The sequence below is a fragment of the Antedon mediterranea genome, chromosome 8 (assembly GCF_964355755.1).
Source record: "Antedon mediterranea chromosome 8, ecAntMedi1.1, whole genome shotgun sequence".
NCBI lineage: Eukaryota > Metazoa > Echinodermata > Crinoidea > Comatulida > Antedonidae > Antedon > Antedon mediterranea.
Genome location: NC_092677.1, coordinates 13,669,257 through 13,693,113, shown reverse-complemented (window position 1 = coordinate 13,693,113; position 23,857 = coordinate 13,669,257). Strand labels below are relative to the sequence as shown.

Genomic DNA, 23,857 nt, shown 5'->3' with positions numbered 1-23,857 from the left:
GGACGTCGTTTTATGTGTCTGACTTGAACTTTAGAACGTACGAATATTGGATTCCGAATGGGCTGTGCGAAATCCTGACCAATTTGAAATAGTAGCCTGATGCTATTGATTTTGTACCCATGGATAAATGAAATTGAAGGACTAGGCCTATATAAATCTGAGATCACGTACAATATCTCATGCCGCTAGTGTGCTATGATATAAACCGTCCTCTTAGCTCCTGCTTGCAATAGTGATGATTTTGTGGTGACGTCGTATAGCCTAACCAGATAGCTAAACATACTGGGCACAAATAAGAATATAAAGCCCTATATAAATTCATGATAAAACCAAAGCCTTTAAGCCCGGTCTACACTATCAAACTTTATGTGACAACAAAATGTGATGTGCCCATATATGAACATGATGATATCATATCACTACCATATTTGGGCATAGCGCTACAATATTTGGGCACATCACACTTTTTTTGGCGACCTAGTTTGTGATAGTGTAGACATATAGCCTTAGTCATATAAAAACAAATATAAGTGCACACCACTCTGCACGTAAAAGATATAATGATCAGAAACAATACAGTTTTTTAATTAATCGTTGGCACATAAATGCAATCAGACAAACTGAATAAAATAATATACCTTGGAAATGTATTGGAATACCAAGTATGACGTACTACTGTATGCATGCAGTAATTGGTTTGTGAAAGCAACACGTCTATTCGAAAAATTTAAAATATATACAATATCAAATGGCTAAATATCTTTTGAAAATACCATTATAATGTTGCAAGAAGCCTTTTATGGTGAACTAGAATGGCAATCGATTGAGTCCATTCTATCTGATGGAGAAATATCTTACTTCAAAAGATTGAAAACACTTTAAGTTGGAACTAGTAGTACAGTATAACATTTATTTTAACCAATACAACAATTTGCATATAACTAATAAGCATATTTGTCGGCTTTTCTTCAAATAGCTATCTACTCTGAGATACAATTCTAAAAGTTTATTTTAAGTGGTCTTTAGGCCTAATTAGAGGGGAAACTTCCCTCGAAAATTGAATCTTTCTTTCTTTTTTGAAGGGAGCAACTTACGGATAAATGGTAGGTGTGAGAGGTCACTGTACAGTGGTTTAATTAGAGACCTCTTAATTGGAGAGAGTCTTTTATTTAAAATAAAAAACTCCCTCTTTTGAGAGAAAATTGATGATTTTCCAGCGCAGAATCACTGCTGCTACCTAGTTCGGTAGAAATTTGAGTAAATTACGTGTGAGTTCCTGGCAACTTATTTTTATTTTTTCCCATGACCTAGAAGTGACCTGAAAAACACACACACGTTTCACTTTATTCCTCCAGTGAAAAACTGACGGACTTTTTGGAAAGTGACAGGTTGTTTTTTCTGAAGAACCTGGTGTTTATTTGGTAATCATTGTATATATTTTAGATTTGTATGTGTAAAATATCAATTAACATATTTGAACGTTTATTTTGTCGTGTCAATGTACTGACAGTGCAAACAGATGGTGTTAAATAAATTTGCTAGGCCCGTTTGTCAAGCTATATCTGGCTTCACTGACGTGTGACGACTGCAGCTCTTCGTGGCTAATCATCTTAATAATCTAGCCTGGCTCGCAACCGCTTGGGCGACCAGCTGTTGTTAAAATCATGCAAAATTTCAGTATTTTAAACAATACGAATATGTCAACTCTACTAGATTAAAATCAGTGTAAATCAAAGAATATTTTTATTGTAGTTTCTCAACATGTCATCTGATGAATGTCTGCTCAAATTTGACATTTAATGACTTGGTTTGCCATCGTCGACAGAAAGAAGCTACTGCTGGGTGGGGGTAAACAGATAGGCGTTGGTCCCGATAGTCTTAATTGTCTGTCAAACCAAGATCGGTCCACAAAGCGCAACTGCCTTTGGCCACAAATGTAATGCCAAAACTGGTCCGACCGGACCACATTTATTAATATTAGGCCTGTCACGATAAATATGGTCCGGGGCCAAAATCGGTCCGGCCGGACCAGTTTTGGCTCTAAAATTGTGGCCAAAAGCAGTCCGCCACTGCCAAAATCGGTCCGGGTTTTTCTTCTGTCGATTTTAATTGAATTACTAGGCCTATGATGCTGTTTTAAGTTGTTTATGGCTAGAAAAATATCCCATGATATATATTAGTAAGTTATCTTGTCGGATAAATACTATAAATAAATGTATTTTATCTAAAAACATGACTTAGGTGTTCACTCATATTTCGGCCTGCCACACACTCACACGAACGGGTATGACTATGAGACGCTGATATTGCCAGCTAGATTTTATTTATGATTGAGGCCTTTTTCCTTCCTCAGCCTAATCAATATTGGATAATTGTTTTATAATAATTGTATTGAATTGATATATTGATTGATTAACAATAAATAATTAATAAATTAAATTGTTTTTAACATCATGGGGAAACGAAGATGTTAAAAAAGAACAAAATGGATTAAAAACAGGCAGATACATATTGTATACAAAAGCCTAACAATTAGTACTAATTATTGATGAGTTACTACTAATAATAATTAAAAAAACAGGCTTAATTTATAATATTAAAATAACAAATAAAACCCTGTAGTTTTCGATATAATGACTAATCATGGCATTTTTTTAATGATATATACATTATGACTCATTTTGCGCACCATATATTTGTAAGACCGGACCATATTTGGCGGCCAAAAACAGTCCTACTGCCCGGACCGATTTTATCCAGGCCGGACCAGTTTTGGCGGCCAAAATTGGTCCGGCCGGACACGTTTTGGCAGCCATAAATGGTCCCCCGGACTGATTTTGGCAGCCAAAACTGGTCCGCCGGACCGATTTTGGCCCGGACTGATTTTGGTGTGACAGGCCCGATAGCTAAGTGTATTGTTTGTAAATCAGTTCCATTCTGTCAATCCTGCTGGGGCCAGGCCGATGTAACTTTGACCGGTCAGATTAATCTACATTACTGTAGGCCTACGCCTAGTCTGGGCTCCAGACGGAGTTTTGTAAAAATATAAATATTTTTGCACATATGGCGTTTCATACGTGTATTACTTGAGTTTGTATTTTCAGACAAAAATCACAGGGGCGGTCTTCAGTTTCGGAATAAATCCTATCAGTATTTATACAGACTTTCCTTATATTGAAATGCATAACACGCCCAATGAAATACATCACAATAACATTTAATGAAACTCTACCAGGCAATACTGGGCGTAAATTTTACAGAACATCGTGTTATATGTATAGCCTGTAATTTCATACAGGTAGGCCTTACTTACAAAAAATCCCTTGATGGTTGTACTATGCCTTTCCATGTTACTGTCTACAAGACACTCTACAGTATAATTCATAGTGGTAGGCTAGCCGGGCCTCTAGTCATTTTTTGGATTTGGCACACAGCAATTTAACCGTACCATTTAACCAATCAAGTGTATCATTTAAAGATGTTTTTCTATCAAATTTAATGTCACAAACTGCATAATTTTTTAATTGGATACTAAATGGGCCTTTTTCGATAATTTTCGTTTGCATCTTTAAACTGTTAAAAATTTGAGCAAGTATATTATTTTACATTAGTATTTTTAAGCAGTCACTACAAATACTGTACCAGCATGCATTACGCGCAGATCCATATATCTTATTTTTAGTTTTAGAAAACCTAATTTATCTCTCTCAAAACACAACACCATCTCTTTATGAACTCCTATTACAGATTTTAAAGAGCAGGTTTTTATACTGAAGATTCAAGAAGAAAAAATTGTTTTATGTTTACAGTCGTTACTAAGTAGATTGAATGCCTGTTGGCTATCAGTAGCTACTGTACAATTGGCTAAATAATTGTCATGTGATAGGCATACAGTATACAAACATTTTTGAGCTAGTCTATAGTTTTAAAATGGCAGATTCAACCTCTGATATGGGCTTTTCTGTGTCACTTAAGAACAAAAATATTGTTTATGAAATACTGTAGTCTTCAATAGTCTTCTTCTATAGCCAATAGTCTTTAATTTAATTCTATCAAATTTAGAATGACCTTAAAATGTCTGAGTTATCTCCAATTCATAATAAAGCTATACTATATCTACTGCCTTATCAATAAATCCCCCTTTTTATTACTGAAAATCAATGACATGTACAGTACAGAAAAAAATTACCATACTATCGTTTTTAATATCAACACAATTGTTCCAAGTTCAATGGCTTGTGTTCTTAAATTTAAAACATGTGTTGAGGCGCATTGGCCTAAGCTGCATTTCCGTGGAGTTTTTCTTATTATCATTTTGTTTTTGCAGGTTTATCAGTGGGTGAAAGCAGAGGGTATCACCCTTTTTTTTAGGTGAGTATTACTCAATGATAATATTGTTCGGGGGATAACTGCTGTCATGTAACTGTAGATAGTACCTGTAATGCTTACAGAAAAACGGCCTTGCAGAAAAACAACTGCTAGTTGAGCCAAGTTTTCGTGTTTAAATAAAGCATATTATCATAGTAGTAGTTCTGTAAATAAGCATGTATCAATATCATACTGGCATTATGTACAGTACTGTAGAAATGCAGAAGGCTATACACAAAAAAAAACCGGTTAATTTCTAGGGATCATGTCCAAATTATTGACTACAATTTACAGTTGTACCATAACTAACAGTTTATGATGCAGCCAGCCACTGCAATAACCCATGATTACCCCAAAAAAGCGTGCGACAGTAGCTAAATAAAACAGGTTATCATGTATGTTTGTTCCAACTGCATTACAGTAAATAAATGTAGACGTGCTCACTTATTCATCTACATTCATTATACCAATTTCACTCTTCCCTGCATGAAACTAAATTTGTACAGTATGCTACTTTAGACTCAGATTTTGAATTTATAATAGTCCAAAGTATTCTGGTAAAAAGTACATAATTTACAGTACTCGGCTGTTATAGAAAAAAAGCCTACTATTTTATTAGTTTACTTGACAATTTCAAGAAAAGAGCAACGAAGATATGTATAGTATTTACGGTTACAGTAGGTTTCATATACTACAGTAGTACTATATAACATTTTTTAAGAACATTGAAATGTATAAGCTCACTGTACCATCAGAATAATATTACTTGGCATTGACGTAAGGAATGAAAAGTAGGGATCACTTTGCAAGTACTAATAATGTAATGAAATCCTCATAAATTAAAGATTTAAAATTGAATTTTAGTCTGTACAGTCAAATAAATTATGCATATTTCTGTCAAATCCAATAATCATAGTGTATGTGGGATGTGTTTTTTTAGTATAGTACAGTATCCAGTACAAACAAATACATGTTTATTGATTTTGTATTTGAAGTCCATATTACAAAATAAGACCATTTCGATGTACAGCAGGCTTTTTTTTTTATTTTTTAAGTTCTGTTTGTGTGTGATTACCCTCTGATTAATAATAATAATAACTGGTACTTGATATAGCGCATTATGCTGAAAGCCTCAATGTTTGCATCGTTTCTTAGATTTTATGTTCATTTCTATCAATTCTAAAGAAAAAACAAAAAAGAATAAGTTAAGTGAATGTTAATTTAACCTTAACAGTATTAAAAACTGTGTGGGAAAAAAAGGGGGAAACCCCTGATGTACAGAGGAGTGCATTGTCATTATGGCATGTCATGCAGTTAAATATTATACTTCTATCTTTTATACTGTAGCACTAATATGAAATTTGTTACTCCTCCCTAAACTGCATTATCAAAGCCTTTCAAGCTGGTTGGCCACATTTTCCTTTAGCCCGGAATGGCACATTTTTTTGGATGATTTTTACTATTTAGACAGATTTCTTGGCCATATTCTATCACAATCATGAATTCACTGGTTGGTCTAATGGATAATTACTGAAACTATTACTAATTATTTATTCTTATAAAATTAATAAAAATGTAGAAAAGCGAATACTACAAATCAAAATAATTCTAATAAAAAAAAAGAGCAGATGTCTAACATGTGTTTGTATGCAATAGTCTTGTATGTATTTTTATTGAATTTAATAAATCCTTTTAAGTTTATTTCATTCAATGGCTTCCTTCCTATGTAGTTAAAATACTTCCTCGTTTAATTCATGTTAATAATACTGTACTGTAGTTCTTTCTGTTCTATAAATACATTTCTTGATTTTGGGAATTACAAAATGACATAATACCTTGAAGTGTATACTGTAATATGCTGACTTTGAAAGACCTGTGTAGAGTAGTTTTGTTTGTGGTGTGCATACTTTTATTGTACACTGAGTATTAAAGTAACACAGTACAGTATATAATGACAGCCCAAGGGGGGCATAGTATTGTCTCCAGATCACAGAGAGCTATATTTTTAATCATGCCCCGATAGCCCAGTCATGTCAATATTTGTTTTATATACTGTACCACACAATTTGGTTGCAGGTACAGTAGGCCGAAACGAATGCATAACATTGACTTTGGTTGGAGTACAGTAGGCCTAACCACAGATCCAGTTCATTGTTTTTCATCATCAAGGCCTGCATTTGATAATTTGTCAGTTCCAGCTATGCCATCAATATTCGCAAAAATACTTTATTTGTTTTTCATATTTTAACTGGCCGATGATAAGTCAGCTATACTTCTGCAAGGTAAACTGGCTAAAATCATAACCAATAATCATAACCAATAATCGTAGGCGGCCTACACATCGTCGCACGTGTATAGATTCAATGTTTATTGAGGAGAAACACGGACATGCGCAGTTTAGGGGTTGTGTAGTTTGCTATACCATAGCTACACTATTAACCAATCAAATGCCATGAATTGAAAAAGAGTATATAAATAAAGACTCAAATGTAATGTTTTTAATGTATTTCCTCCAATACTCACATGCGTTAATTAGTCCTTTTTTAGAGTATACAAATCATCTCATGGCAGAAATAGGGTGATCCATTGAGGTCTTATATTCCATGGACTTGCAGAAATCAACTGACCTTGAGGTCATGTACTGTATTCCATCAACTTGTTGGGCTGATGGCAGAAATCATATTACCCTTTGAGTTCATATGTTCATTAAACTTTTGACAGAAATGAAGTGACCCTTGAGGTCACAGTATTATATGGACTTGCTGGGACTAATGCCTGAAATAAAGTGACCCTTGAGGCCATATATTCCTAGAACTTGCTGGAACTAATGCCTGAAATCAGGTTACCCTTGAGGTCATATGTTCCTTGAACTTTGGCAGAAATCAAGTGACCCTTATGGTCATAATTTTCTATGGACTTGCTGGGACTAACATGGCAGGATTCAAGTGACCCTTGTTGAGGTCATATATTCCTCGGAACTTGTGAATTGTTGCAGAAATCAATTGACCCATAAGGTCATGTCCTTTGAACTAAAGGGATAATAGAAGAAATCAGTTGACCCCTCATTTAATGAACTTATTGCTAAATAGCAAAAATTTAAGGCCGGACATGGAATTTCTGGAACTGACCGAAAACAAGTGACCTTGAGGTTATATACTGTATTCCATCAACTAATCAAGTGACCCCTTGAGTTCATATGTTCCTTGAACTTTGCCAGAAATAAAGTGACTTTTGGGTCATATATTCTATGGACTTGCTAGAGCTAATAGCAAATCTAGACCATACAATATAACATGCACATTTTTGGACTAATGACATTGACAGAATGATATGACGATGTTAGTGTTAATTTTATGTGAGGCTATATATTTTGTACAATTCCATGCTTATCCATACTGTTATTTACATGGACACCATGTGTTTATATACATTTTCACTTCACCATGTACAGTACGGTACAAAATAATTTATATTTAATTTTTATTAATTCTTACCTTTTACACCGCCAGCAAAAATATGAACCTGTGTACTTGCATGTTCCTGGTGTAAACAGACCCGCGTGTGTTTTCCCGGTTGATTGCTTTCCTTGCTCACTAGTATAGTATTTAATTTACATACAATTTAGATAAGACTGGTTTTGTTTATTCCATTATTTAATATATTAAACGTACTGTATAATTATTTGTTATTTTAATAAATATTCTTCACGAGTATACTAAATTTTTTTGTATTGCCATAAAAAAAATATAGTATTTCGATTAATCTAATACATTTACATGGGTTAGTATTTTGCAGTGTACACGCAAACCATGTCATTCCCAGGTTAATGAATCCGGTGTAAAAAGGAAATTTACCCGGAGGACGCGAAACGGGTTTGTTCTAAGCTTGGCGGTGTAAAAGGGCTACTACTGTCTCAGTACAATAAAGAATATTCAACAAAGTGTAGTAATATGTTTAACCAAAAATTTCTGTTGGTTTTAGTTTTTTTTTTTAGAAACACAATCTGGCAATGCATCGTGGGGCATTTTACGGTCCGTATGGAGGTCCATTTCCTCCACCTGGCTTTCCGACTTACGGAGCTTACTATCATGGCGACAACAGCCATCTATGTACAGTTGGCAGTGCTACAAACAGTAACGACCCAAAATCAAAGGCTTCCAGATTGTTTATAGGTAAGAAGTTGCCCCTTTCACTCTGCGAGATTATGTAACAGCTGTGATGAAGGCTCACACCAATTGAGTCACATATATACAGTAATTACCCTGTAATTGGACCTCTAGAGGTCCAATTACAGCTTGTAACTGGTAATTAAATGAAGTTATTCACTAAAATGCTTAAATGAGTTGTTTTGTTTATTAAGTGTGAATGCTTTTCACTCTTAGAAGCTTCAGAAGATTATAATTTTTAACAAAACTATTTGTTATTTGTAGGGAATCTGAACACAGGTTATGTTACAAGACGTGATATTGAACGAGTGTTTGCACCATATGGTAGAATCACTGGTATTTCTCTACATAAAGGTTTCGGTTTTGTGCAGTTTACGAGTGAATTCAATGCAAGACGAGCTAAGGAAGCTGAAAATAATAGAATTGTTGCTAAACAACCTATAGGTATTAGTATCCGAAAATTATACTATGTTGTGTTGTTTCACTGTAAGCATGCACGGATATTGGGATTCCTAGCTCCCCCACCTCGGGACTCAGTTTGATGGTTTCTAGGTTGATCGTCTTTTGATTGAATTGAATTCAAGTCATGTTGCCTTTCGGTTCCATAACATTTTCAACTCGATACAATTCAACTTCATTTATTTCAACATTTTTCCCAGCCGTGCATACTTGAGTCATTTCTTCGTTGACATAAGTCAAGTCAAGTATCATTTATTGTCATTTGTTTTAAGAAAAAAAAAACATAGAAATTCTGTTTTCTCTGTTGGCAGAACACAATATCCAATGGCCACAACACGTACTCAAAACAAAAACATTTAATCCCAGTATACCTCTATATATTTTTGCTATAATAAATTTTGTGGGTTTATTTCCATACAGTACCAGCAAATGTCACTTCCTATGTAAAAATATCTTGCAATCTAATATATCTGGTGTGTAATGTAAATTTTTTTTAAATAAACAAATTAAATAGGAAAATTGTCTTTTGAAACAATGCCGAAAAATGACTAAAACAAACATTAAGTGAGGCAGGCCTATCGTCGCATTCTGCACATGCTTTCACCGTGTACATTATTCCTTGTTGTTACTACTGCATGCTTGATTACCGTAAAAAAACAATGCCCTCTACATTGACCGGAGCTTGCGCAGTAGTTTGTGTCACGTGCAACAACATGCGATTTGAGATTTCCCCACGCTCGAGCTCTGTAATTACACAGAGCTCAATCGTAGGGAACCGAGAGCAATCGTACAAGTTTGTGTCGATATTATTTAGGAAGCTAGGCCTAGCCTAGATAACATTTTAGGGTATTTTTTTAAGTAGAAATCTGGAGTAAAATCTAAATGGTAGGCATAACACAGGTAAGACCAATTGGGCTGCCTAGGCCTAGATGACCTTGCTGTCTAATTTCTAGGCCTACATTGGAATATAGCTTTAGATAGCCTAGATCGTAGCCAGAAGAAGGATCGTCATTTTAAGTTAATGCACCAATGAAATCCCGGGTATAGTCCCACCTCTCAAATTCAGGAAAATTTCATGTACAAGGGGGGTGGGATTATACCCAGGGAACTACGGTAATTATTATTATTAACAGAGATGTACTCAGTTGTTAATTTATATGGACTTCTGATAATATTTATTTGGTTGCATTGTTATATTTCAAACTCTCATTTCCCATATATACATCCTAGCCTGCAACCATTGGGTATATAAACACCCTTGTTTTTAATACTCCCAACAATACTGTAATTTATTTTAATACTTGAACACATTCTTGTAATAATTTCTTTTTTTTATTTCAGATATATATGTTGCCAGTGAGCCTGATGCAGGCAGACCAAAAGGATTCAAACGAATTGATTATGGGTAAATCACGCTCTTTTTCATAAAAAGATTCTCACCATCCACCTCATAAACATTTATTTATATGTGTTATATAATTTTTTACATTTGAGCAAGCTGAAAGCAAATTTTCCTAGCCTTGTGTTTTGATTGATGATGTAAGAGTTCAATGGAGTAGTTATTGAATATCATGTGACCCACGATTCTCCAATCAAACGAATCAAGGATGTACTCAGGTGTGTTATAAACTATGATGTACTGTATTATTGTTTTTTTCACTATTTTTAGAAGTGGTGCTGTTGGGGAAAAAATTGCTGGTGCGTCTTGTAACCTCAGACAGGTACAACATGATCCAGTCTCTGGAGATGGTAAGACCTCTTGCAAATAAAACAGCATATAATACCTTTTTTCACACCTGCAAAATATAAGAACTTGTAACCAGGTTTGCATAATGTGAAGACAATTTTGTGAAAAACACTCCGGTGAGAGGCCTGTTTTTTTGTTTGGAGATGTCACAAGTTGTTACTGCGTTCGCATGTATTTTCCTGGTATTAAACTGACCCAATTATAGCAATTTCTCATTTTTCGTGTATGCATGTGTGAAAACGTATTAAAACGGGAGATCAAACCTGGTTACAAGTTGTAAGTGAAAAGTTCCGACTCCATCTTTTGAATTGTCTTTTTGTATATTAAAATAGCTGGAATTTTATTTTTACCGCAAACTGAAGGTCTTCTTTTCGAAATGAATGCTGTAAATTTGTGTGAATTTCTACTACACTAATATGATTTTAAGATATTCCCTGCCAATTTACATATTTGCAAAGGAAGCAGAAGAAGATAAAGATACAAGATTCAATCAAATAAAATTGTAGAATAAATATGAGGCCTGATTATTTATTTTAGGGTTGTAAGTTCATTAATTGATTTAACACGCTCATACATTTCTCTTGCTATCTCGCAAATAAGCCCACACTCTCATGAAAAGAAGCCCAGCATGCTTGATTTCGTGATGGGCTTCTTTTCGAGATTAATTTTGCAAACCATATAGAGGTTTTTTTTTTTTTTAGATGGGCTTCTCTTTGAGGTTTTACGGTAATTTTGTTATCGACTTTGTTGTTTTCAGAGCCATCTTCATGGAAATGTGCAGCTTGTGGTGAGAAGGCATTATCAGCATGGGAGCTAATGAAACATTCAGCTGAGGCTCATCAAAATAAGATATACGAAGAGGTTACAGATGAAAAACCTTAAATTATTTTGCCTTATTTGGTAAGTTGTTTTAAATTTGATTAATCTGTCTACACTATCAAATTTATGTGACAAAAAAATATGATGTGCCCATATATAGACATGATGATGTCATATCACTACCTACCATATTTGGGCACATCACACTTTTTTGTCAAACTAGTTCAGTAGTGTAGACAGAGCCTTAGTTATATCCTGGCGTTTTGAACATCAATTGAAAAATAAAATAATAAAATGACAGAACATGGAACATGCGCATCTGTTATGTCTAAAAGTAGAAAAACTAGAATAGTGGGAAGTGCCATTTATCATGAATTTTATGTGCGAGAATGCCATTTGCGACCATTTGGCGGTGTCATTTACCTAAATTCGCTGTGAATCAATTTTTCATGCGTACATAAAAAAATATTATCTTTTTCTATTTTGTGCCAGCTTACCTGAATAAACCAACAATAAGTCACAAAAGATCAAAGTATCTTAAACATCGCTCTACAATAATAGACTATTCCTACAACTATTCTGACATCCCTGCTATCATTTGGAAATGCAACTGCTTGGTTTTACCTACATTTGAGTCAAATGTGAAATGAATTAGAAAACGCCATTCCATTTGTTTTTACTCGCCTTCTACTTTATGGTATGGTACAATAAGCTACAAAAGAATGAAAATTAATAAAAAAAAATAAAAAATTAAAGGTTGATTTTCAAACCAAATGAAAAATGTAAAGCATTGACAAAATGAGTGTGTTAAATTAATTTGGGTGTAGAGTCAATAAGCGTTGATAAATGTTTGTGGCATTATGGTACTTTCTAAGGCAGAGACCGTGATTTCATTAATTGCAAATAAAAAATTGAGGATTCAAAAACAGTTCGAGACTAAAATCAATTTTGAGATTGGTTTTTAACAATTTTTTTTTCATTTATGCTGTCGTCAAGAAAACTTTTCTATAAAAAAAACGGTTTTAAAAATGCTCAATGGAAAAGTGACCAACATAAAGCAACAAGTATGGGTCAAATGCGAGTAACAACGATCGTTTTGAATTCTTTAAAATTATCGTGTTTTTCTTGTTTCGTTTTTTTCTCGACAGGGAGGGACAAAAAGAATCTGTAATTGCTGTCACGTTACAAGCGAATAAAGTTGCTATGGGACAAGGGGTAATAATATTGTAGGTGTCATAGTGGCTAGCAGCCACTTAAAAAAAATATATATGTATATTATCTATATTATAATATATCTAATATGTATAGAAATTTAGAGGAATAAAGTAGAATTAAAATTAAGAATATAAAACTCTTAAAAAGAGTTTACTGTATCTGCATGGTGCAGGTGTCATATGCTCTATATTCAAATTGATAACATGCATTGCCTCCATTTGGATATTTTAACTAATGATCAAATCAATATTTTAATATATTTATTGAAGATTTTAAAAATATTAATAATATACTTTTATTAATATGTTTAAATGCACAGAAGAAATAGCAGTTGTATTTATTTGTATACAGTTTAAACGTTTTTAAAGATAATGTTGGCAGAATTTTATCTTTAAACATCTGTATAGATTACTTCGGCATATAGTATTCTGTGTTTTAATAAATATGATGGTGTTGATAATACGAAAAGATAGAGGTTGCAATTAGTCTAAAGAATATCATTGAGTGATATGCATAAATAATGTATTTTATTTCTTCAATGTTATCCCGTCGTTTGCCCTGCTTTTAAATCAATGCTTAAATATAATCAGAAAAAAACAATATATTTATATGAGATATATCATTATATAGTATATAGTATAGATTCTATATTTATTAATTTATTAAATTGTTTTAACGGTATCATAGTACATAATAATTTGATTGTTGTTTCTACTTAATTCTTGCGTGAACGCTATATGTATACATCTCAAGAGTTTCTGCATTCAATTTGGGTGCAATTTATAAAATAAATGGAATTCTCTTGACGTAAGAAGTGATTGGGGTTGTAGTAACCGATGAATGAAAGCTTTTAAAAAATTACAGACTTAATATTGCTTTAGAATGCTGCTAAAAATAAACACAAAAAACCCCATTCATTCATTGAATTTAAAGAACAACCAAAAAACTTTAAGTAACAAAAATAATAAAATGGTGCATGATACAACAATTTTATTTGTTACTACATTTTTCTCATGTTTTAATTTTAATTGTTTTGTTTGTATTTAACAGTCGCTTTTTATAGTTTAATTTAGTAGTGGCGTAAATAATACTAATGTGTGGTTCCCACTAGAGACGCAACGCAAAAACATGTACGCAATGCAATCAAGTTGACCAATGAAAAGCAGCAGTTTTAATAATCCATCGCTTGTGATGCGTTGCATTATGTCCTAGTCTCTAGTCTATACTATCAAACTAGTTTGCCAAAAACTATGATGTGCCAAAATATGGTAGTGATATGACATTATCGTGTACATATATGGGCACATCACATTTTTTTTTGTCACATGGTTAAATAAGGTAGTGCATAATATTAGTCAATAAATCTGCCATTGCTTTGACCGTAATTGAACAGGACACACAAAAAAAAGAGACTTTCTGTATGTAAAGGTGCATTCACATCTGTGCAGTCAGGTCATTTCATAAAGAGCCATTCACATCTGTTCTGGTGAGTTACAGTACGTATGGCCCCGCATTTGTTCTAAATCTAAACACTCTCGTCATTAGTCGCAAACTGGATTTTAAATTTTAAATCAGAAATCAGATAGATCAATCTAAATGTTTTCTCTTCCTTTTAAGTGGAACAGACTTTTTTCTAATCGTTATACTATTTTCATTTGTTTAATAATGCAGAAAATGCAGCAGGTGTGAATGTACCTCAAAGCTTGGTTTCCACTAAGACGCAACAAAAGAAAGTGGACGCAGCACACGCAAGTTGTCCAATGACGAAAATCTTTCACTTGTGATTGGTTAACATCCTAGCTTTGCGCTTACGTCTTTGCGTTGCGTCCTTGTGGGAACCAAGCTTTAGTGTGTACAGAATCTATCCCTTGTGATTGGTTAACATGCTAGCTTTGCGCTTACTTCTTTGCAGTGTGTCCTTGTGGAAACCAAGCTTTAGTGTGTACAGTCTAGTAGTTCAGAATGTTTTTAACACACCTACTGTTATATTAGGCTCTACCACAACAACAAATATGTCAATAATTATTTTTTCAGGGGGACAATACATCTTATATGATAGGGAAATATAATCATAGATAACATTTTTCTTAGCACAGTGTGTCTATGTTATGTTAGTTTAATATGTCTGATTTCCCCTCTATTTTAAAGTAGGGTATCATTGTTTGGGGTCTTTAAAACCTGGCCCTCGATGTCCATAAACACAGTACCTACTATCAAGCATCAGTTTTGATTTAATAATATTCTATATAATTAGTGAGCACACTATTTCATTATACAGAGATTGTAGGGGAGTAGATAAAAACATTTGTTGTATTTAACTTTTATTTTTCAATAGTTTTTTAATATTCTTCTGGCTTTTTAAATTCGGTTTTTAAATGTACAGAGTATTTCAAAATTGCCGCTCTTAGTCTTATACTCTTCTGTATTTATACTCATCATCTTCATCAACAGCAAGCTCAAAATATTGATGGTAAACCGCCCTAACTAGAAGAATTTTACCCTAAAGCCAATATTTTAGAGAGTATTATATATATGTAGGCCTACGCATCAATGGTGGGCTTTTCATGTTTTAGAAGAGTTTAATTTCTCTAATTTAAGAAAGTGGCAAGGAAAAAACAAATTCAAGTTTTCTTTATTTGATCTACGTTAACAACATAATACCAACAACCAATAAAAACTGTTATCATTACTCATCTACCCAAAGACAATTGAATGGAATCAGCTAGATCAAACCATAAGAATGGCACCAGCCCATAATTTTTAAGAATAAATTGAACACCATTGAAATTTAAATACTTTCACAAAAGCACATTTTGCTATTTATTGATACGCGATAAATGTACGTTAAACATACAGATACAGAAGACTTGTCCAGTAGTTCTAGTTTTAAAAATGTTTCCAACGAAATTAAATAATTTAGTTACAGAAAGTCTATGTAAACATGTTAATCACAGGGCCCGTTGAGGCTTAGTTATGGGCAAGTTGATTCCTATCCAACTAAGTTAACGAAAATGGGCCCAACAAGAAACCAACAACAATAACAATATTATATTATATTGTAAAGAAAGTCTGAACGGTTCCATAATTATCGAAAAATCCCTTGCATTACCTTAATGCTGAAGTCACTTATATGTTTGTCGTTAGATAATTTTAGAACAGTATTCTCCTGTGGAAGTTATGGGATACATGTTGAATCAGCATAATTATCCGATAATCTACTAATCATAAGTTACTTCTAAATAATAAACGATAAGCATGGTTTTCACGTGAGAATACATCCTAAATGTATGTATTGATTAATTGTGTTAGCGAGGACGGAGTATATTATTCTGTGTTTGACTGAGGCTAAGTGCTGGGTGAAGGAAAAATGTTGACAAGTGGATATTAGTAGAAACAGGACAAGGCGTGGTGGTGTCACCTTAATAATTCAATGTTTTGATGCAGCTTAAAATTCCAGCCATATCTTGCGATATGTAATTGTACATTTAGATGTAAAAAAAATATATAAGAAAAAAAGGTTTATTATATTGTTAATATTATGTAGAGTAGTAGGCCTATTTAGAACATTTATTTTTCGATATAAAGTAAAATATGTGTGATGAATATAAGAATTACTGACAACTTTGAACAGTTGCTCTTCAAAGACAATTATAACTATGATATAAATAAAATGATGACCGAATTTTGGTGTCCTTTTTTGGCTGTCAATAGTGGAATAGCACAGTACAACAAACATTCAGACATTTTTTTAATTTCAAGTTTCTACCCAAAAATATCTTTTTTTATCTTGCATGTTAACGCCAATTTACACACACAATCGGTAAGTGGAAAACAACAATATAGAATATATAGAATAGCTTAGACCATTTACACAAAACGCAGGACTAACAGGTTGATGAGCGGAAATCCGCTCAGGATAGATACAAATTCTACGTGGAAAAAATTACGCGGTTACGTTACCACTATAATAAGGAACACATTAATGTTTAACACATGGTACCCATATTGGCGACCATTTTAATTTTTATCACAACATTTATTGAACTAATGTATAACTAAGGTCACGTCAGTTGGCTTTGAAAAGTTATAGGTTGTCAATTTTGTCCAGCATCCACATGAAAATATCCTCCATTTCCATTTTTATTCTTCATCTTTTTTTATTCAGCATACCCGAATTAACAAAAACTTTTACCTAAAAATGCACCCCAAATTCCAGACCAATTTGGACCTGTATAAATGAACTATCATCGTCGTCTACAACATATTATACATCACCAGGTATCAATTCGGTATTATTTTTAATGTTGTGTTTTCTATACATCATTTGATGGCCTACTCTGATCAAAGATAACCACACGTTGTGCAGTTGACACAACAATTGAACATATCTGAAACAACGTTTTAAAGAATTGCCTTGTTAAAAAGGTTCTGAACGTGAGCGAATGCAAAAAGAGAAAGAAGGCCATCGAGAAAAAAAGAGAAATTGACGCTGCTGTTCTTAGTTTCGAAACAGATTTGGGACAAGCATGCTGTTTTCACTATGTTTCCTTTTCTCTCTGCTGGCAAAACGCTTTCACACTTTCATCATTATAGTTCTCATGCTCAAGATCATAAATCTCCAGTCACTCCCTTCCTGGTTACTTCGGTGTCCGTACGTGCTCCATCTCAGGAGCTATGCAGCTTAATGCTATTAATCCAATTGCTACTTCTTTTTAATGCGATATACAACTCATATCGAACACACCTTCAGGTATACAGTATAAATGTAGGCCTATATCTTTATAAAAGAGGCCTACTTTATAAATACGTAAAAAATAACAACATTTCAAAATGCATGAACTCACTGATTTGTCCTCTTTTGAAACTCCATTCTGGAACAGTAAATACAATAATGATTATTTAGATAGACGAAGTGCATGTTATCCATGGTCTAGCCATCGACGAAGCATACGCATCATTTTGCCAAGTCCGTTTCTGAATTGCCTATTCATAAGGCAGTATATTACCGGGTTACATGATGATGTCATTAACGAAAACCACGTTGAAAAAGTTGTATAGCCATTTGGTAAGTACACTTCAAATGTTTGAGTAATCACAATAATTTGAGACGGCAACAACAATGTCATAAATGTACCAATGACAATTGCAAAGACAAAGGCGGATTTTGTCTTGGCCTTAATCAAATTATGTGTCGAATTCGATGCCATTGGTGTAGGGAAATGATGAACGCGTTTGAGTTGCTGGAAAGTTAACTTGTATATATGGTAATAAGCTATGACTGTTATTGAAGCTGGAATAAACAAGCACATAACAGATAGAAACATTGCATACATAGGGATGTCCTCGAAATGTGGTAGACAAGTGTATGAATAAGGGTTGTATCCGACTTTTCCCAATAATCCAATGGTGAAGCAAAATGGCTGAATCCACGTCCAACATAATAAAATGATAACATTTCGTTTACTCATTCTCGAAGCATAAAGTAAAGGGTTAATTATAGAATGATACCTTTCAATTGATATTGCACATAGTGTAGCCATGCTTAATAGGTAGCAATGTACATTAATAAACGAAGACACTTCGCAGATCCAGTCTTGTACAAATGGCCATCCGTCATTTATAGAAGCAGCAAGAACAGTAGGCATAACGAATAGTCCGATTGAAAGATCTGCGATTGCTAGATTCGCGACAAAGACATACGTTTTTGTCCGAAGTGATTCAACAGTGTAGATTATAGCAAGAGTTAAACAATTACCAACAATTGCAACCACCATAATGATACACAATATGACCGTTCTGAAAACTATAGCCACTGTTGTTGATTCCATTTCGGTAGAATTCATTTTTTTTTGTCAACAAATACAAGTAGATGTACAGGAAACCACTCTGGAGAAGTATTTACAATGAATATAAATGAATGATTTCCAGTTCTGTGCGTGTAATAAACTAATTAAACCAAATCACTTAAATCCCTCTACAATCATTGATTCCATGAATTGAGTGAATAACTTATTTCTTCATGAGCGAATAAAACACGAAAATTAACTCGTAAGGGCGTATCTGAAAGACTCGAAGGGGAGTATCTGAAACGGCATGCCATCCAACATCAGTCAAACATGTGTGAAATAAATGTATTTGGCAATAAAAATCTGTACGATTGGTCAATCCATTTCTGAAAAGTTTCAATTAAATCTATTTTTCATATATCCATAATTAAGGTCATAAGATAAGCAAGTTGGTAAATGGTATACCGCTTTCATTCAATTGTATTTCGTTCTTTCTATCTTTTAATGATTCTCTAGCATTGTATTTCAATTCTCAGCTATTTATAAACGTAGGCCTAATTGCCAATTATAAGCCACCTGAGTACTACTGTTCAACATCCATATTACTCATTGTATTACGACCTTAAATTACGGTAATTATCGAAGTTCTTTGACCTTTTTGGAACTAAATATAGGAGAGTATCATGGCTTATATTTTGTATATAACATTATTCAAACTACAGTAGGCCTTTTTACTTTTATCAATTTTGTTTATAATGTTTATTTTTTAATTTCTTATATAGATATAGTAGCATTTTTTTCATGTTATTCTTATTTGTCTTTGTATACTACCCTTGTTCCTGCCCCACATGAAATTTATGTAATGTTTTGCCCTACTTAGGCGCCTAATACTTGCGGGAATATTTGCAAGTAATTATCGGGTGGGTCTCGAACCCACGACCTCCAGATCACTAGCCTCTTTGACCACCGAACTTGCGTTGATTGCTAGGGGTATAGATTCAAGCCCAATCAGTGGGTACTGCACAACAGAATTAATTGTCTCTGTAACTACTGTACTGTGGAGTAGTTTTTCGTCAGGTTTTTTTTTGTATTTATTATACGTCGCCAATTCTGGCCACACATCGATCAACTAATATACATTTTAATCATAATGTTATAACCGCTTTCTTATGTTTATTACTTGCGTATTTATTTGAGAAATAATAAAGGAGAGCCTTATCTCGTATCTCGTATAATAAAGTTGTAACAATACTCAAACTCAGTAGGTCATGGTTTCGTCATACAATGATGACTTCTTTTCACATACTAAAAGAAATGGAGGTAAAAATTAGGATTACGAAAACGATAAGATTGTTATTCTTTCTACGTAAACGAATTTAAGGTACAGAACGTTTAGAGTCCTATAACATTCCCCAACTTCTTGTTCATTCAACACGTTTTCTACTACCCGTAAACACATTTTATATTAGAACGTTTTAAATGAGTGTTTTTGTTTGTACTTTGTAATACTAATATTTAAATTCTACTCAATAACATAACCAAAGAATAATTATGATGTAATCATGTGTCGGTATTCGTAATGTATTAACGAAAATTCATAATTATAGAACGTGAAATTTTGATTTTATATAAATAAAAGTAGATCTCTATAACAAATATAATTAATAAACATATATATATATATATATATATATATATATATATATATATATATATCTGTGATAATACCATACATGGCTCTGTGGTCTAGTGGTATGATACTCGCCCTGTAAGCGAGAGGTTGCAGGTTCGAATCCAGCCAGAGACATTTTTTCATACAACTAAAAAATATGGAACTTTCGCCAATGAGCTATGCTCGACGCGATTATGAGATCATGTTCCGAATATGAGCACTGTTTCTATAATTTACAGTATGATTTATATATAATTTACCCAGTGCTACGCAACATCATTGATTTATATATATATATATATATATATATATATATATATATATATATATATTGTATAAGGCACAGCCTATACCATTATTATGGTGAAAAACATTATGCTAGTTTACCACCACCAATTAGTGGAGTAAACTTTGATTTCCCTCTTTGGGAAGGGGGAAATGGATGTTTCCTCGGCCAGGGAAAACTAAATTTACTCAGGTATTTCGGGTTACAATACCCAACCTTTTAGTGGCAGCAAAAAAGTAGCAACCAACTATTTGGGTTTGTCCAGAAGATACCTCACAGATCCAGTGTTGTATAACTGGCTATCCGTCACTTAATAGAAGCAGTAATAGGCATAACAACCAATAGACCGATTGAACATTGCACCGATTGTTTCAGTCAACACTTTGTCTATGGGGTACGGGTATACCCGTCGATTGGTGAACACATTTTCATGTTCTTAAAAACGTTTTAAAGTGTTGTATGAAGGTTACTACGTATTAAAAACTTTTGTTAAATGTTCGATTTAATATTATAATGTCTTGAACTACTTTAAAAAAGAACCATTTAGCGATCGAAGAATTTTACGTCGAATTTTTTTGAGTCCGTCTCTAAATGTCTTATATTATTCATCAGACAATATATTACAGGGTTACATGATGATGTCATAAATGCCATCCACATTGAACAAGTTTTAAACCAATTTGGTAAGTACATCTTCCAAAATTGACAATTCACAACAACTTGGTACGGCAAAAACAATGTCATAAAAGTACCAATGAGGACTGCAAAGACGATGGCGGATTTAATCTTGGCCTTCATCATAGCATTTGTCGAATTTGATGCGATAGTCGCAACGTTTTGAACACGCTTTAGTTGCTGGAAAGTTAACTTACCTATATGGTAATACGATTTGACAGTTAATAAAGCCGGAAGAAACAGACCAACGACAGACAAGGATATTGTGAGAATATGGCTCTCTTGCCACATGTGTAGACAAATAAATGAATAAGGAATATATTCAACTCTTCCAAATCCCATGATGACGAAAATAAGAAACTGGATCCACGTCCAACATAATAAAATGATAATTTTTGAATCGTAGTGTAAAGGGTTGATAATAGAATGATACCTTTCAATTGATATTGCACACAGAGTGGCAGTGCTTGTTAGGTAGCATTGACCGAAGACGGATGGCCAGTCTTGTACAAATGGCCATCCGTCACTTATAGAAGCAGCAAGAACAATAGGCATAACCAATATACCGAGTAAAAGATCTGCGATTGCTAGATTCGCGACAAAGGCGTACGTTTTCGTGTGAAGTGATTCAACAGTATAGATTATAGCAAGAGTTAAACAATTACCAACAATTGCAAAAAGCATAATGATGAAGAATATGACCGTCCTGAATATTATTGTCACTGTTGTTGCTGATTCAATTTCGGTAGAATTCATTTTTGTAAATCTTCAAATGATTTGAGAAAGTATTTGTTGCAATAGCGTTTAAACTTCAATAAGGATGGATCTCAACAGAATTCAGTTTGTACGTGTATCATGGCGTAAGCTAGCGATAGAGTTAACCCAAGAGTGACGAACAAACTAAAACGATCCATATAAATCCAATAACTTGTATAAGATCGAACATTTCAATCGTATCATTATTTTGAGTGGGTTGACAGATGGATATAATTGATTACGTAACGTCACAAAAAATCACCTCAAGCAATAATTAAACATATCCTACGATTGGCCAATTTTCATTTTTATTTTTTATTTTATTTTATTTTTAAAACCAGAAACAACAGCAGAAACAAATCCGCCACTTACAGCTTGGTTTAACAGATACAAAACAATTACAACAACTCAGAAACACTTAAATTACGACGAAACAGATAAAGATTGGAATTAAAAATGTCAATATGGGGATGGGCCTGGACTAAACTATTATAATATAAACTTAATCTACTGATGTAACCACTTTTGAGAACATTGACTCTACAACAGGGAACACAAAGGATACTATTGTTTCTTAAATTACGGGCGGGAACACGAATACCGAAATTGGAGATAAAGTTGCAGTCAAAAATAGAATGAAGACATTTAAAAAGAAAAATAAGATCATTGTGACATCTACGTAATGAAGGGGGAGATATAGGATATATTTTTTTATCATCACAATTATAAAGATTGTTACATTTAAAAAGATTATTCTGATTGTGGTTGTGGCTGATGTAGCGCAAAAATCTAGAATAGAGTCGGTCAATACGTGAGGCTTGGGTTTTGGAGATTGAATTGTAAATAACAGAACAAAAGTCTAAATTAGGTTGGATTAAGGTGATATATAGATAAACTTTGGAAGAACGACCGAGATATTTTCCATTGCGCCACATCAGCCCAAGCAGCTTATTGCATTTATTTAGAAGATGATCAACATGAAAAGAAAAAGTAAGGGAACTATCTAAAATAATACCGAGATCACGATGTTGATGCACCTTATTAATAGGTTTGTCGTCGACGGAATAGACATAAACAATTTTATTTTTATTTAAAGTAAAGGACAAAATATTGCACTTCGAAGAGTTTAACATCATGCCCCACAAAGTGGACCAGGAACTAAATTTAGTAAGGTCTCCCTGAAGCATTTCAGCATCTTCATAACTGTTGATAGTTTTAATAATTTTTAGATCGTCAGCAAACATAAGACAATCTGAATAGCGAAACAGCGATGGAATATCGTTCACATACAAATTAAAAAGGAGGGGACCGAGGATTGACCCCTGAGGAACACCGGAATGAACTGGAAGCCACTCAGATGCCTCGCCATCGATAACTACACGTTGACGTCTACCATCCAAATAGCTTCTGAACCAGGACAAAAGATGAGGATTAAAACCAAGTCGTTGAAGTTTAAAAATAAGAAGATTGTGTGGCACCAAATCAAAAGCTTTTGAGAAGTCAGTATATATAACATCACATTGTGCTCTGCCCTTGATGGCATCATACACAGTTGTCAGAAGACAAGCAAGATTTGTTTCACATGACCTGTTGGGAACGAAACCATGCTGATAGAGAGAGATGGTAGAATGAACATGGGACCAAATGTGATTATACATGACTCGTTCGAAAAGTTTTGAGATGGTAGGCAAAATTGAAATCGGTCTGTAATTGGTGACGGATTTCTTGGAACCAGATTTGTAGATAGGAACAACATTAGATTGCTTCCAGAAAGATGGGAATTTACCAAAAGTCAGAGATTTGTTAAAAATAGAACAGATAGGAATAGAGAGAGGTTTCGCACAAACTTTTAAAACATGGTTACTCAGCTCATCACAGCCAGAAGCTTTATGTGGTTTGATAGACGTA

At 33.7% G+C, this 23,857-nt stretch overlaps 1 protein-coding gene across 3 annotated transcripts; it reads left to right on the top strand.

Annotated features, from left to right (window-relative positions):
* Positions 1-1,323: 1,323 nt before the first annotated feature.
* Positions 1,324-16,450, top strand: LOC140056441 (uncharacterized). 3 transcript variants are annotated; one of them, XM_072101809.1, is made up of 8 exons: positions 1,324-1,421; positions 4,328-4,371; positions 8,350-8,540; positions 8,799-8,978; positions 10,335-10,398; positions 10,663-10,742; positions 11,498-11,640; positions 12,708-16,450. In XM_072101809.1, exons 3-7 carry the CDS (start codon positions 8,378-8,380, stop codon positions 11,620-11,622), a joined length of 612 nt encoding a protein of 203 aa, XP_071957910.1. In that variant the 5' UTR covers positions 1,324-1,421; positions 4,328-4,371; positions 8,350-8,377; the 3' UTR covers positions 11,623-11,640; positions 12,708-16,450. The 3 variants fall into 3 exon arrangements, with proteins under 3 accessions (XP_071957910.1, XP_071957911.1, XP_071957912.1); XM_072101810.1 differs by having other exon boundaries at positions 1,325-1,421; positions 4,328-4,369; positions 8,347-8,540; XM_072101811.1 differs by lacking the exon at positions 4,328-4,371 and having other exon boundaries at positions 1,365-1,421.
* The last annotated feature ends 7,407 nt before the right edge of the window (positions 16,451-23,857 follow it).

Coding starts and splice junctions, on each gene's coding strand:
- LOC140056441 (XM_072101809.1), top strand. CDS start 8,378: ATGCATCGTGGGGCATTTTACGGTCCGTATGGAGGTCCATTTCCTCCA. Junction 8,979..10,334: donor TGTTGCTAAACAACCTATAG/GTATTAGTATCC, acceptor TTTTTATTTCAG/ATATATATGTTGCCAGTGAG. Junction 10,743..11,497: donor TGATCCAGTCTCTGGAGATG/GTAAGACCTCTT, acceptor TGTTGTTTTCAG/AGCCATCTTCATGGAAATGT.